This window comes from Megascapheus bottae, chromosome 17 (assembly GCF_031878675.1).
Source record: "Megascapheus bottae isolate mThoBot1 chromosome 17, mThoBot2.hap1, whole genome shotgun sequence".
Lineage (NCBI taxonomy): Eukaryota > Metazoa > Chordata > Mammalia > Rodentia > Geomyidae > Megascapheus > Megascapheus bottae.
In genome coordinates this window covers 47,757,610-47,771,295 of record NC_143525.1, presented here as the reverse complement: position 1 = coordinate 47,771,295, position 13,686 = coordinate 47,757,610, and the positions used below count along the sequence as shown (strand labels likewise).

At 48.9% G+C, this 13,686-nt stretch overlaps 1 protein-coding gene across 1 annotated transcript; it reads left to right on the top strand.

Moving 5' to 3' along the window:
* The first annotated feature begins 226 nt into the window (after positions 1 to 226).
* On the top strand, positions 227 to 10,823 carry Tmem98 (transmembrane protein 98). Its single transcript, XM_090351260.1, has 7 exons — positions 227 to 311; positions 1,337 to 1,547; positions 3,363 to 3,494; positions 4,356 to 4,389; positions 6,225 to 6,340; positions 8,637 to 8,696; positions 9,941 to 10,823. The coding sequence occupies exons 2-7, from the start codon at positions 1,417 to 1,419 to the stop codon at positions 10,146 to 10,148; spliced, it is 681 nt and encodes a 226-aa protein (XP_090207386.1). The 5' UTR covers positions 227 to 311; positions 1,337 to 1,416; the 3' UTR covers positions 10,149 to 10,823.
* The last annotated feature ends 2,863 nt before the right edge of the window (positions 10,824 to 13,686 follow it).

Below are 13,686 nucleotides of genomic sequence, written 5' to 3'. Positions count from 1 at the left end.
GTGGGGGGGCGTCGGAGACCCTCCCTCTACCTGCCCACCCCGTCTGGCCATCCCACGGGGGCGCAAGCAGGGCCTGCGGACGGAGCCTCCCGCCGCCTCCCCCTCAGCTCAGGCCCGCGCAGGGAGGGGGTGGGGTGGGGTGGGTCGTCGGGGACGGCGGCGCCTGGCAGCGGGGGCCGGGGATGCAGGGGGGCGGGCCGCGCGGGGAGGGCTGGAGCTGGGTCCCGGGTCCTCCGCCCGCCCGCCCGGCCTTCCCGACATGCCCCGGGCTGGACTTCGCCTTCGGCGGGGCCTGGGGAGCCGCAGCGGAGGTGGGTGAGGCCGGCGGGGCCGGGAGCGGGGCCCGGTGCCCGGGCGCGGTGGGGAGCCGCGGACGGGGGGGGGTCGGGGGCGGCTGCGGGGATCGGCGCCCCGCTGCGCTCGTTCCGCCCCCTCCCCGGCCACGCGCTACGAGTTGGGGACGGAAAGTTGGGGCGCGCGCCCCTGCTCCTGCACGGGCCGGCCCTGGCCTGCCTTTCCCGGGGCGCCGGGGTGGGGAGGGACGGGGCGCCCCGCCTCCACGCCGCTTTCCATCCTCGCGGGCGCACTTGGGGGGAAAGGGCGAGAAGGGGACGGGGAGAGTCACCCCGACACACAAAGAGGGAGAAAAGCGCACAAAGAAGCGCCCAGGCAGACAGACCACGGGGGAGGGGGGTGGCGAGGGAAGGATGGGGGGGAGAGGAGGGAAAGGTCGAGAAAGTTTACAGACTTGTAGAGAAAGATCCAGAACACACGGGAAGAAAGGAAAGCAAGCCAGCAGGGGTGGTCCTGGAGGGCTGGGGGCTGGGGGAGAGGGAAGGAAGCCCTGAGGAGGGCATCCTGGAGGGAAAACCCGGCAGAGATGAGGATGGGGCGATCTCGAAGGGAGGAGGAGAGAGCATTCGAGTTGAGAGTGGAAGGGGCAGCAGGGAGAGCCACACCCCTGGGGAAACTGAGGCAGACCGGCGCCTTATCCATACTATGAGAGGTACAGAAATGAACCAGAGATCTCCGGGGAGCAACCCTGGGGACCTCTGAGAAGGCTTCCCTGGCCAGTGAAGGCCTATCAGGTCCCTCCTTTCCCTACCTGGGCATCTCTCAGCCCAGCGCTCTGTGAAGACAGCTTCTCCAGGAAGTGTGGAAGCGCAACTGCTTTGTACTCCCGTACATCAGCCAGGCACACGGGTTCACGTTAGGCTCTTGATAGGTCCCTGCGGGTGCCTGAGGCGGAACCTGGGACCCCACTTCTCATCCCATTTCCCAGTTCCAGCACGGGAGACCTCACTTTCTCCATCTTTTGATATGACCTCTTTACTAGATCGGCCCTGACCCGTGTTCTCTCAAGCCTCGGCCTGGGTGGAGGATGTGAGTGAGGCTGCGTCGGGAGCCACTGGAAGCATGGAGACGGTGGTGATTATCGCCATAGGTGTCCTGGCCACCATCTTCCTGGCCTCCTTTGCAGCCTTGGTGGTGGTTTGCAGGCAGCGCTATTGTCGACCCCGAGACCTGCTGCAGCGCTATGATTCCAAGTGAGTGCGCTGACCATGGTGGGGCGGAGAGGCGGGCCCTGACCAGAGAAAATGAGAGGAATAGAAACCCCTGGGTGATAGGTCACCACAGCTGCCCTTCTCAAGACCTCAACGCCTGAGCATGTGTCTTAAGCTCCCCCAACATGCGCATCCACCTATAGTCTCTGTGTTCTGGGCCACTGAGAAAGTTAGCGAGCATAGTCCCCTGTCATAAAAGTATGACTACCCACCGCTGGCCACCTCACTTAGCAATGGGACAAGTCAAATCTCTTTCCCACCAAGGTCCCGGGAAGCATCACACGCAGTCACTCACACACCTAAGCACCAACCAGCCACTCTGCATCCAGAGATCCCAGCCAGACTTGTCTTTCAGCAGATTTCTTCATGATAGATCTTTACATGAAATAGATTGTGTAAGCAACACCCTCTTTTTAGTTTAGGGATTTTTTAGATCCACAGATCCTTAAGGGACTGTGATAACTATCTGGTAATTTCTTTTACCCCTCTCTCTCAATTCTGTTAACATTTCTCCAGTGGTCAGTAATTAGTAAGTGGCCATGTACATGATCCAGGAATGCGCTGCTATTACAGAAAGAGTGTTTCTCTTCCTAATTCCCTTGTCTGTGTGGGTTACATATATAATCTAGCTGGTCTAGAACTCCTCATAGTCCAGGCTGGTCTTGAACCTCAGTGTTCCAGACCTGATCTGTCAAGTACTGGGATTACAGGTGTGTGCCACCAAGCTTGACATATTTTGAGATTTAAAGAACCCTGCTGTAAAGAAGGTGTTCTCTACTCACGCCATTCTCTGGGATGGAGATCGGGAAGTGGGAAGAGATTCTGCAGACCAGGTAAGGGATGTTAGGTTGGTGATGTGGGCAATAGGAAAGTCAATCTTTCCATACAGCATAGATTTGAAGGCAAAAGAAGTGCTCAAAGAGATTCTTTTGCCTTGTTTAAGTCTGTGTAACGAGAAGGTTATAGCTCTACTCTTCGTCTAGTGACACATCTCATTCCACTTCACTTCTGTTTTGGTGGCCTTGGTCTGCCTTCTTGACACACAGGAAAGCTGTGTGCTCTGCCCTCAACGGCTGACCCATCAGTGTTAGGTTTGAACCCAGTACAGGTGATCTCTGCTCTAACTTATCGCTCCTTTCATCCTTTGGCATCCTTTGGTATGGCCATCTGCCCTTGGTCACTGTACAAAATACCTGAGAAAGTCAACCTATAAGGCAAGTAGACTCGTGGTCTAGAGGTTCTAATATTTAATCAGGGTTAGACATCCAGGTGGAATTTCTGCATGGGCCATTGTGGGTTGTGTATGGAGGAGCAAACTAATTGCCTCGTGACTGGGAAGCTGAAGGAGAAATGAAGGGGCCAGAACCCCATAATTCCCTATGAAAGCTCCTTCCAGATGACCTGAGGATCCTCTACCAGGTCCCACATCTTTATTTTTTGTTTCTTTTTCTTGATTGTGGGGCTTGAACTCAGGGCTCAGACACTATCCCTGAACTCAAGTCTAGCCACAGTGCCACTTCTGGTTTTCATGTAGTTAAAAGAGTCTCATAGAGTTTTCTCCCTGGGTTGTCTTTGAACCCCGATCCTCTTATCTTAGCCTCCAGAGTAGCTAGGATTAACAGGTGTGAGCCACCAGCAACCTGGCATAGCTAGGTCCCATTTTTTAAGGGTCCACCATTGCCCAGTAGTATTATCTTGGGTACCAAACATTCAGACTGTACCAGGAAGCTGCAAGCAGGGGGAGGGCAAGCTCTAGTCACCCATCACATTAACCACAATAGGATTCTTTCCTTTCAGGCCCATTGTGGATCTCATTGGTGCCATGGAGACCCAGTCTGAACCCTCCGAGTTAGAACTGGATGATGTTGTTATCACCAACCCCCACATCGAGGCCATTTTGGAGAATGAAGACTGGATCGAGGATGCCTCGTAAGGCTCAGGGGACCTTTTGCTTACCTGTAGCCTCCTGAAGATGACAAAGGGGCTTCTGGCTTCTTATGCCAGAGCATTCCTCTAGGCACCCAGTGATACTCTGTTTGGTGCTGGTTTACCTCCTATGCCCTCAGTGTGTGGGGGAAATCAGAATATGACCTGGTGATGTTTTTTCCTGCCTATTCTTCTTCCAGAATGTACTCGGGTTATTCTTGGGGTGCCCATGAATTTGATAGTCAGGCTCTAGGAGTGAAACCTTTGTCTTCAGTATCCCTCTGAGAGCTATCTGTCCAATAGGAGCTGCTGCAATTTTAGGAGTATCTACCACTTCTGTCCCTTTTTTTTTATTTCTTGGGCACACATTTATGGGGCATTGCAGGCAGGGCATTAGGCCAGGCTCTGTAGATGCTAAAATGATGGAATGATAGAATTGTACCTTCAATGTCATAGAAACTATAGGTGATCTCTGCACAGTGCAGTGGCACAGAGGAGGTAGTTTGAAGTTTGCCTGGAGCAGGGAGGCTGATGTAGTCTTCATGAAGGATGTTACCAAAGGTTAACTTTTGATTTGAGTTTACCGGGATGAACCTAAGGGCAGAGGAAACATTCTATCAGAGAGATCAGTTATAAAGCACATGGCTTGACAGGTGGGAAGTAGAGTCAACTGCAGGAATGTGTTGGGGTGGCGGGGAAGAACTGGGCTCATGGGTTTGTGCATTTTAACCCTGAGGCATTTCTGCTCTCAGGTGTTGACTAGCTTGTTTGCACTGTTCAGCACTAGATGAGGGGCAGGAATGGAAGCTGAGGGGAGGTGGGTTCAACTAGAGTAGCATTGACACCCTCTTCTTGCTTCTCCAGGGGTCTCATGTCCCACTGCATCGCCATCTTGAAGGTAATGTTGGGATTTCCCTGGGAGATTAAAGGCCATCGTCAATATATCCTGGGTGTGGATGGAATCGGAAGGCAGCTCAGAAAGCTCATGGACCCTCACCAAGAGGCCTTGCTTTAGCCTGACGATTGGAACATTTCCCCATTGCATCTGTTCTTGCCTGTTTGGTTTGCTTTAACTTTGGGATTTTCAGTCCTAAACTCTTAACAGGGTGACCTGCAGGAAGGATTCGGTCACCAGGAAGGGATCACCAGGCACAGATTTTGCCCACTGAGAATGAGGCTGTGTGCCTGAGGCTATGTAGCTGAAACTGGGCCAAGGGGCAGACAGGGTTTCTTGCCTTGCCTTAGTTGTTTTGTTTTGTTCTTTTTCATTAACACAGAACTCAGCGCTGGGCAGGGAGTTGAGTTTAGTATTTGGACTTCAATTACTAGGAAGTTTTCCCTAGCTGCCTTTGGTTGTGAGAGTAGTTTGCCAAATGTGACAGTCAGACTTTTTAAGTTAGGAGATAAACTTTGTCTTTGCGTTTCTGTTCATTTATTTTCCAATTCTTGCCTGATGTTATCCTCTCTACTAGAATAATAATACTCAAATATTTTGGCAAAACGTAAAGATGAGTTTCTCCCTTTTTTTGTCTCTGTTTAGTAATTATTCAAGATTTTAAAAGAGACAACATTGTCTTTTCTCCAGGATCATTCAGTAAAAGATATTGAAAAGTCCTTTATTATTCCTCCTCTTTCATTGTCTCTCATGGGGCAAACCAAAGCCTAGGAGGAAACTGTCGTCTGAGTACAGGCTTATTATTTAATTCCAGGTAGCTCCTTGGATATATGAATACAGCTGTAGGTAGAGATATAGTTATAGATATGATAGCTTGACATAACTCTATAACTACAGCAAAAAGGCCATATTATATTTCCTTGCTCCCAGCTAGAATGTATCCTGGGACCAGGCTTGGTTCTCTGGCCTCACCCATGAGAGAGGGAGGATAAATGGTGAGAGATGAATTAGCCAAAGGGGTCTTACTGGATTAGAAACAGTGATCCTTTCTGGCAACTTTAGATCAAAATTTAGTACCTTTCTCTTGGCCTATCAAGACTGTTGCTTGGTCACCTGTCCTTGGATCCCTGTGGTGGGAGGTTGAGGAAGTTCTCAGGGCTTCCTACCTGGCAGGCTCTTTAGCTTTCTACTGTTTTCTAGTCCCAGGACCAAGCAGGCAGTGGAACATTTTTGCAGGGATTGAGGTGTATTCTCTTCTAAGTGGGAGAGGCAAAACAGTGGGGAAGCAAGCTTTGAGAGGTAGACAGTACTGTAGGTGGGTGATGAAAAGGGTGAGTGATGCTACAGTCTTGCCCAGGTCCTTTCACTATCAACCAGATAACCATACTAATAATACACGACCCTCGGAAGTTGTTGAAATAAAAGCCGTTCTTAGGGAACATGCTGAGAGGGAACAAGCATCCTTTGTGCAGCCTGCATCTGTAGGCGCTCCACTTCCCAACCTTTAGGAAGAATGAGCTGCCACGAGGTAGAGGACCAGAAAGGTTTTGCCCCAAGTGAGTGGATACAATTAGAGCACATGATTTTTCTTAGTCGGATTATTCAGCTTAGGTTCCTGTGGACTAAAGCTCTACCCTCCATCTGAGGTCCCATTTCTTCTCTCCCCCCCCCCCCCCATGCCCTTGTTTGTTTTGCCTCTTCCCACCCTGTTTCCTTTCATCTTTCGGAACTGAGCCATTAGGGTAGGGGCCAGATCTTTGGAGGCATCCGGAGTGGGGCTATCTTTGTCTTTATGGTCAGCTCACCGCTGATCCACTCTCTCCTTCCTGCTGTGGTAGATTTGTCACACTCTGACAGAGAAACTTGTTGCCATGACGATGGGCTCAGGGGCCAAGATGAAGACCTCAGCAAGTGTCAGCGACATTATTGTGGTAGCCAAGCGGATCAGCCCCAGGTGAGTGCTCAACCATCTTGAGGTACCCACACTCCACGAGGGAGGCTCAGAGGACCGGCAGGGCCAGGCTCTACTGAAACACTGGCAGTGGATAACCTCGATTATCTGTGTCTCAGATATTCCCAGAGCAGCTAAGAGAATGTAGACATGGAAATTCCCATCTCCACCTCTTGCAAGGGCCACTATGATAAGTCTCTGACAGTGTGTTTTTCTGTAGCTCATGGTTGGCTGCTCCTCCTCTGCCAGGTTCCACCCACCCAGTGGCTGCAGCTAGCAGCCATTTCCCATGGGAAATTCCCCTCCTCCCCCATCTCCATTCACCTCCAGGACAGCCCATCTCTGGACTCCGGACCACTTTTGAGGATGCCTTCCTTGCCACCCAGTCGCCCTCACTCCTCTCTGCCCTGTCTGTGGTCCAGTGGGCAGCTTCCAGGCCTAGGTGGGAGGTAAAGCCCATACAGCATTCAGATCTCACAAACTGCATCTGTCTGCAAAATTCTATGGGGAGGCACACAGCAGGATTGCAGTCAACAACTACACCCCCTCATGGGCTGGATTTTGCCAAGAAAGATAAAGCCCTTTTCTTAGAGCAAGGCAAAGTGCTGTGTCAAGTTTGTGCGTCCATCTGGTGGTTGGTATGTAGACACACCCGAGCCCAGAAAGGAGCCACGTCCAGAAGGTTTCTTATCAGCCAGTCACCTGGCTTCTCTGGCTGGAATGGCTCATTGTGAGTTGCAGAGTCCTCTGGTGGATGACGTGGAACCTGCCCTTTCCCTGCCTCAAGATTAACCAAATGAAAACAAGCAGCATCCCGTGGGTGGGCAACCTGTGAGGAGGTCCTCTGAGGGCAGTGACTTGGTGTACTTGAACTCTGCCAAGTGAGTCGGGAAAGTGGGAGGGAAATACTCCAGGAAGGCCTGAGCCCAGAGCAGCTCTTGGTCTTTTTCTGGAGTTTCTGGGGTGTGGCTTACATGGTCTTTATCAACCTTGGCTGGCCTCTCACTGTCAGAACCAGTCCCCCCCATCTCCCCCCCCACCCCCCGCACCAGGCTCAGGCTAGGCAAGCACCAGATACTACTGTTGCAGGTCTCCTTTCAGAGACTCCATATTGTTCACATCTCCTGGACCCTTTTCCATACTTGGTGTCACTTCCAGGAGGCACTTGAGCTGAGCAGTCAGTCCCTGTGATAAAAGTTATGAGGCAGTATTTCAGAAGGGGCCAGAAGAAGAAGCTCACTGAGGTTTCTTAAGGAGGTAGAGTTTGCAGTATTCCAAGGGGAGGGTATGGTGCCAGTGTGCCAGGAGGGTGGCCTGCCTTGGTGCTCACTGATCTGTCCTGTAGAGCACCCGAATCACTTCCCTAGGGTTCCTTGCTGTAGTTTGGCAAGAGTTCTCTTGCTCTGTCCTTTTCCTTCACACTTTCTCCTTCTGGCCAGTGATTGTCTTGTTGTGCCTCCTGCTCCATTCACTCTATCACTTGTTCAGGTGGTGTTTTGTTTTAAAAAGAGCCATGTTCTGGGCACTGGAGAAAGGAAAGGGCTGGCCAACAGGTGCCCTGGGCCATCATGCCCCTGTATTGCCACTCTCCTCAGCCCCGAGGGAGAACAAGGGTATTTTCCTCAAGTGCTTTTAGAAACAAAACTATCATGAGATTTGGAGCCCATCCTGTACCCCCAAAAGGATTGTTGTTCCTTCCCCAAATTGCCTTAATTAACTACGGTCTATAGCACGAGGGAAAAGAATGCAAAGTTGTTGTTTGAACTCAAATTGAGCTTGTAACTCTTTTTTCTTACGTAACTGCATTTGCATGTCTCCCCCTCACCCCCAGTACAAAAATGGAAAAGGCTTGTAAAAGTTAAAATACTAGGTTATCTAGAAGGTGGGGTGCTCCCCAATTTTAGGAGGTGAACAATATTAAATGAGTATTCCCAGAGTCCCATTCCTCCCCTCTGTCCCCATCCTTCATAGCTTTTTGTTCATTCATTTCCAAGTTTCCTGTATTATCTGGCATTTGCCTTTTTAATTTGCCAGTAATCTGAAGCATTATTCCCTATGTATGACCTTGGGCGTTTAAACCACTGGGATGGAAACAAAACAAATGCCATAAAACCCAAACAACAACGTTCTGTAAAACAAAATATTTTGTCAAACTTCTGCTGTCCAAGTGTGCAGAAGCAGTGTGAGAATGAGCCCTCAAAGACCATGTCTGGACCAGCCACAGAGAAAGCTGAATAAAGGTAGAGAAGCAAATGAGGCAAGTGAGGTATTGAAATTAGCCTTTTTGGTTTCCCCTCAGAGTGGACGATGTTGTGAAGTCGATGTACCCCCCACTGGACCCCAAGCTTCTGGATGCAAGGTGAGAGACTGGAGTGCTCAACCTTCTTTACACTGTCCCAGTTCACTGTCCTCTTACATCTGCGACATTGGTTGCTTGGGATGTTTAGAGAGCACTGCTTTGCTGGCATCTCAAGGCCGCCTGGCTTTGGGTGCATTCACTTCTGTGTGAAATGTCAGCCGACCAGTGAGCCAAGCTTGAAAACCCCTGCAATGAGAGGACCAGTTTTAGGTCTTGCATTTTCATGTTTAAATATCTGGTTTTGTTAACTTGTATCTCCCTTTCTAACTCTTTCCACCACCTCTGGGATCTGTGGATCCCAGAAGCAGCCACATCTAGTGTGTGAGGCTGTGGTGAGCAGAGCACAGAAAATGAAGGTGACATGTCAGTAACAGCAATACTCACCTTCTCCTCAGTACCTCTAGATACCTCTGCTCCTAACTTCCTAGTTCTGAGTGTACCAGATACAAGCCCATAGAAAATCACATTCTTGGCTAAGAGTGTGGCCTGGTGTGAGAGTGCTCGCCTAGTATGCACCAAGCTCTAGGTTCGATTTCTCAGAACTACAGACACAGACAAAGCTGGAAGTGATGCTGTGGCACAAGTGGTAGAGCACTCGCCTTGAGAAAGCTCAAGGTCAGTATTCGGGCCCTGGGTTCAAACCCTGGGACTGGCAAAAAAAAAATTATATTCTTTGTTCTTTTGATTCATAACTTCATGTCTTCATGCACATGCTATGTGCTGGTTGCTGGTTTCTCTGCCCCATTCCGGTTGTTTTTTTAAGAGTTGAGTAAGCCAGTCTTGGACTTACTGATTTGTGATCAATACAGAAGGCTCAAGTTGAGGACATATAGCCTGTCTTCAAGGGCAGTAAGTAGCCGGAGATGTACTTATACAGTCGGCCACATCAGAACTATTCCACAAAGCACCCTACTGAGAGCTGTTAATCCGAGTGCTTCAGGAAGTGGCTTCTGCCTCTTAAATAAGTTTGTGAGATGCTGCCCATTCTAGTTCTCCCCGTGGGAGATTTGTGGGGAGCATCACAGGCTCCTGGATGGGCTTTATCATCAACCTTGTTTAAGCGAGCCATCCCGAAAGCTTTCTGAATATGGATCCATTCTAGCTCATATCCACCAACCACTAGGAGATGGTCTCCAGTTTGGAGGACACTAGGCTAGAGTGGATCCATTCTAGTGTTTGTGCAAAGCCCCTCATTTTCCAGGGAGTTGAAACTTACGGTTGTTTTTTTTTTCCCCCTCTCCTAGGACGACTGCCCTGCTCTTGTCTGTCAGTCATCTGGTGCTGGTGACAAGGAATGCCTGCCATCTGACTGGGGGTCTTGATTGGATTGATCAGTCTCTGTCTGCTGCTGAGGAGCACCTGGAAGTCCTTCGAGAGGCAGCCCTGGCTTCTGAGCCAGAGAAAAGCCTCCCTAGCCCTGAAGGTTTCCTGCAGGAGCAGTCAGCCATTTAATCATGCAGGCTAGCAGGTTCTGGCCATGAGGGCCAGCCTGCTTCTCCCCTGGGTGGCGCAGCTGTGCCTTCTTCTTCTCCTTCTTCCTGTATAGTTAGTTGTTCTCTAGGGATCAGGAGTCCAGCCATGTGTGCAGAGGGAAGCAGGGGGCTCTGGCTATGTATGCTTCTGTTGTAATGGCAGACAGTGGCTGGAGTGTGGCAGCCTAATACCACGGTTAGAGAAATGCTGCTCACTGCCTGTATGGCAGTGTGAGAAACTGGCCGGCTGTCGGCTTGATTTAGCTCACCTAACTTTTTCAAGAAAATTTACCTACTCTCTTCAGAATCAAGAGGTTTCACATTTTTTTTAAAAAAAATCAGGATTTGTGGCTTCTTTTGCACAATCAGAGGTGTGACAGTTTGTGCCTACATTTTCAGAGACAATCAAAACTTAAGGAGAAGCTGCTTCTGTTTGACTCTTCTCCCCTCGAGCCTGGTTTCTTTATTTATGTTAGGTTATCTGCCAGGTCCATAAGGCATCTTGGGTCTCCCTTCCCTTTATAGATATGGATTGGAAGCTCAGCATTATAGAGTTGATTATTCCTCCTCCCTCATCTTTTTTTTATTGTTATGCCTACAATGTTACCTTACTACCACTACGTGAATAGTAAATTTATACTTACGTTTTCTTCAAGTGTGTGGTTACTGAGTCAGATTCTTAGGTGTGGTGTGGGGTAGGATATTTTTGGGATCTGAGGATGGGAGGAGAGAGCTTGAGAATCTTCGCATTTGGTGTCAAAATGAAGTATTTAAGAGTTCAGGCATCAAGGAAGACAGTGCCACAGGTGGTTGGTGCCACAGGTGGTTGGTTCCTCAGCATTCGTGGCACCGTGAGGGGTTTAGTCCCCTTTCTCCTGTTGTCTGTCTTGCAAATAGTGAAGGATGAGGGGCATTTTCCTGCTGCCATTTTGAGATGGTCTCAATACTGTATGTAGGTTCAGAATTGCATACCCTATCTGGATAGAGATTGCATGATTTCTGTCATAACCATTAGGAAAGCCTGATATACTTTGTTTTCTCCCAGGTTCCCAGAGCCACCCTAGCTATTGAAAGAGAGGCCTGGCTGGGCGGGGTCTGCCCAGTTCATGCCCTATGTCATAAGTGTGGATGGAGCTGTTCCATTTTCTATACTCATTCAAACGCGCCAGGCCCACAACCTGACTAGGGAATTAGGAGCCTGTGTTCCTCAATCCAAGAGTGGGGCCTTGTCTATGTATTTTCAGCCCAGGTATCAAGGGAAACTACACAGCAGCACAATCAGAAACCCAGTGGACTAGCAGGCATTTCCCTAGCACATTTCTCCCCTCTGCTTTAAACCAGAACACTTTACCAACCCAACCAGGGGAAAGGAAATTAGCAAGAAGAAACTAGATCTCCATCTTGGTGGGATGAAGGATGGATTCTTAGGGGAACTTGTTGGATTGTCTACTCCCGTCAGCTACATATTACTTAGATAACTCCTGAGCTGCTTGGTAAGCTCTGGCTAGGAAATGTCATCAAAGCCATTTTTACTTTTCTGTTTGAGGCCTCTGAAGTCTTCTTTTTATCTGATTGTCATCATCAATAATAATATTTTGTAATATATATAATATAATATATACAATGTACACATACTATAATATATTTTATACAACATATATTATATTATATATAATAAATTATAATAAAATAGAATACTTATTATTTTTGTCCTTTAAAACTACTTTTATCACTGATCTGAAAACAGATTCATGCTGAGGTTGCAGTGGCTACCCATTTTGTCCCCTGAACTTTAACCTTGACCTAAGCCCTAAGCTAGTGAAGCAGCTCCAAATTAGCCCCTGAGTTACTATCTGCCCAGAGTGGGGGGCAGAGATGAAGAGGTGTCCCAGCACCCCTGAAGCAGTACCCAGGATTGCTTACCTTCTCGATCCCCTGGACTCCTTGGGGCCTTTGTGATGGAAGGAGAAGTTGCTAAAAACCCAGGAAGTGCCCACTAATCTATGGAGTTTCTGATTCCGCTGCTGTTTAGTTTCTCTTTTGTCTCTAGGGCTGAAAGACCCCTGGATATAGCTGGTATTGGAGGAAAGCTAATGTTTGAGGTAGAAATACCCATCTTTGCAGCAGGGGACTATCCTCTAAGCCCTTGGGGATTTAACTAAAGTTATTACCTCCCTTGAGAGGGACAGGATGGTGAGGACAGGGGACCCTAGAATCAGTTTGCTAGGGGACAAATATATCCTAAGTTCCTAGGTTATGATATGGCCCCCCACACCATGGCCTGCCAAGCAATCTTTAGACTCAAATTCTAGCACAGAAGAAATTACTTAGAGATAGGAATTGGTGTGAAGAAAGCAAGAGATAGGAAATCAGACCAAGTTAGGGCTTGGTTGTTTATCCTGTGAACTTGAACAAGTTAATTTAACCTCTCTTGTCCTTAGCTTTCTTATCTGTAAATTCTACTTCCTCAGTGGGTTGGCATGCAAATCAAATGTATGTGTGTGTGAAATGCCTACTTATGTACTTTGATTCTTACTAGCCAGCATCAGCTCTTTAGTCCCCTCAATCCCATACACCCAGACAGAGCTAGTTTCAGTGGTTGACTCAAGTGGTTTTACCTGGGTCACCATGGCTTTATTCGGGCAGGGGATTCTGTGCATGCGGCCTTGGAACTCAGTGGACAAAAGTCTGAAGTCACTGCTGGAAAGACAAGCAACCTAGCCTTGTCTTGGCCCCACCCTAAGTTTATTCACCTACAAAGACATTCAAACATTGTACTTTTAGTGTTCCAAGGGTTTGTATAAATTCACCTTCTTGTGGGAAATAGTTATTTCACTTCCGTTTGCCAGTCCTGGCATCCTGCTTACCTGCTGTGCACCCAGCCTTCCTCATTTCAAGGCTTCCTTCTCTTCTAAGACTGTGCCCACCGGAGACAGAGCTTTAGAAACTGACCTGCAATTCCAAGGCTCTCAATTGTTTCATGATCTTAGAAGTTGAGGGAAGGTGTCATATAAAGAATTCCCATCCAGGGCCGGGAGTTTGGCCTAGTGGTTAAAGTGCTTGCCTAGCATGCATGAAGACCCGGGTTCGATTCCTCGGTACCACATACATAGAAAAAAGCCGGAAGTGGTGCTGAGGCTCAAGTGGTAGAGCTAGAGCTCTTGAGAAAGTCCAAGGACAGTGCTCAGGCCTTGAGCTCAAGCCCAGGACTGGCAAAAAAAAAAAAAAAAAAAGAATTCCCATCCATTTCTTCTTCCCTTCCTCTCCCACTCATTTGCACTAAGAGCTTTTTCTCGGGTTCGTGCTGGGCCAGATGTTAAGGATATGGAACAACAGGTATGAGCTTCTGCCCTTAAGGTACAAGAGGGAGAACTGACCCACCAAGAGCCCAAGCTGTAGCCAACACTATAACAGAGTGGCCTCTAGGAGAACGGGTGGGAGGTGGGAGCACAGAGCAAGGAGAGGTTAGGGTGCTGCTCAGAACCCTGAGTGGAGACAATGAGAGCTATTGGAGAGGT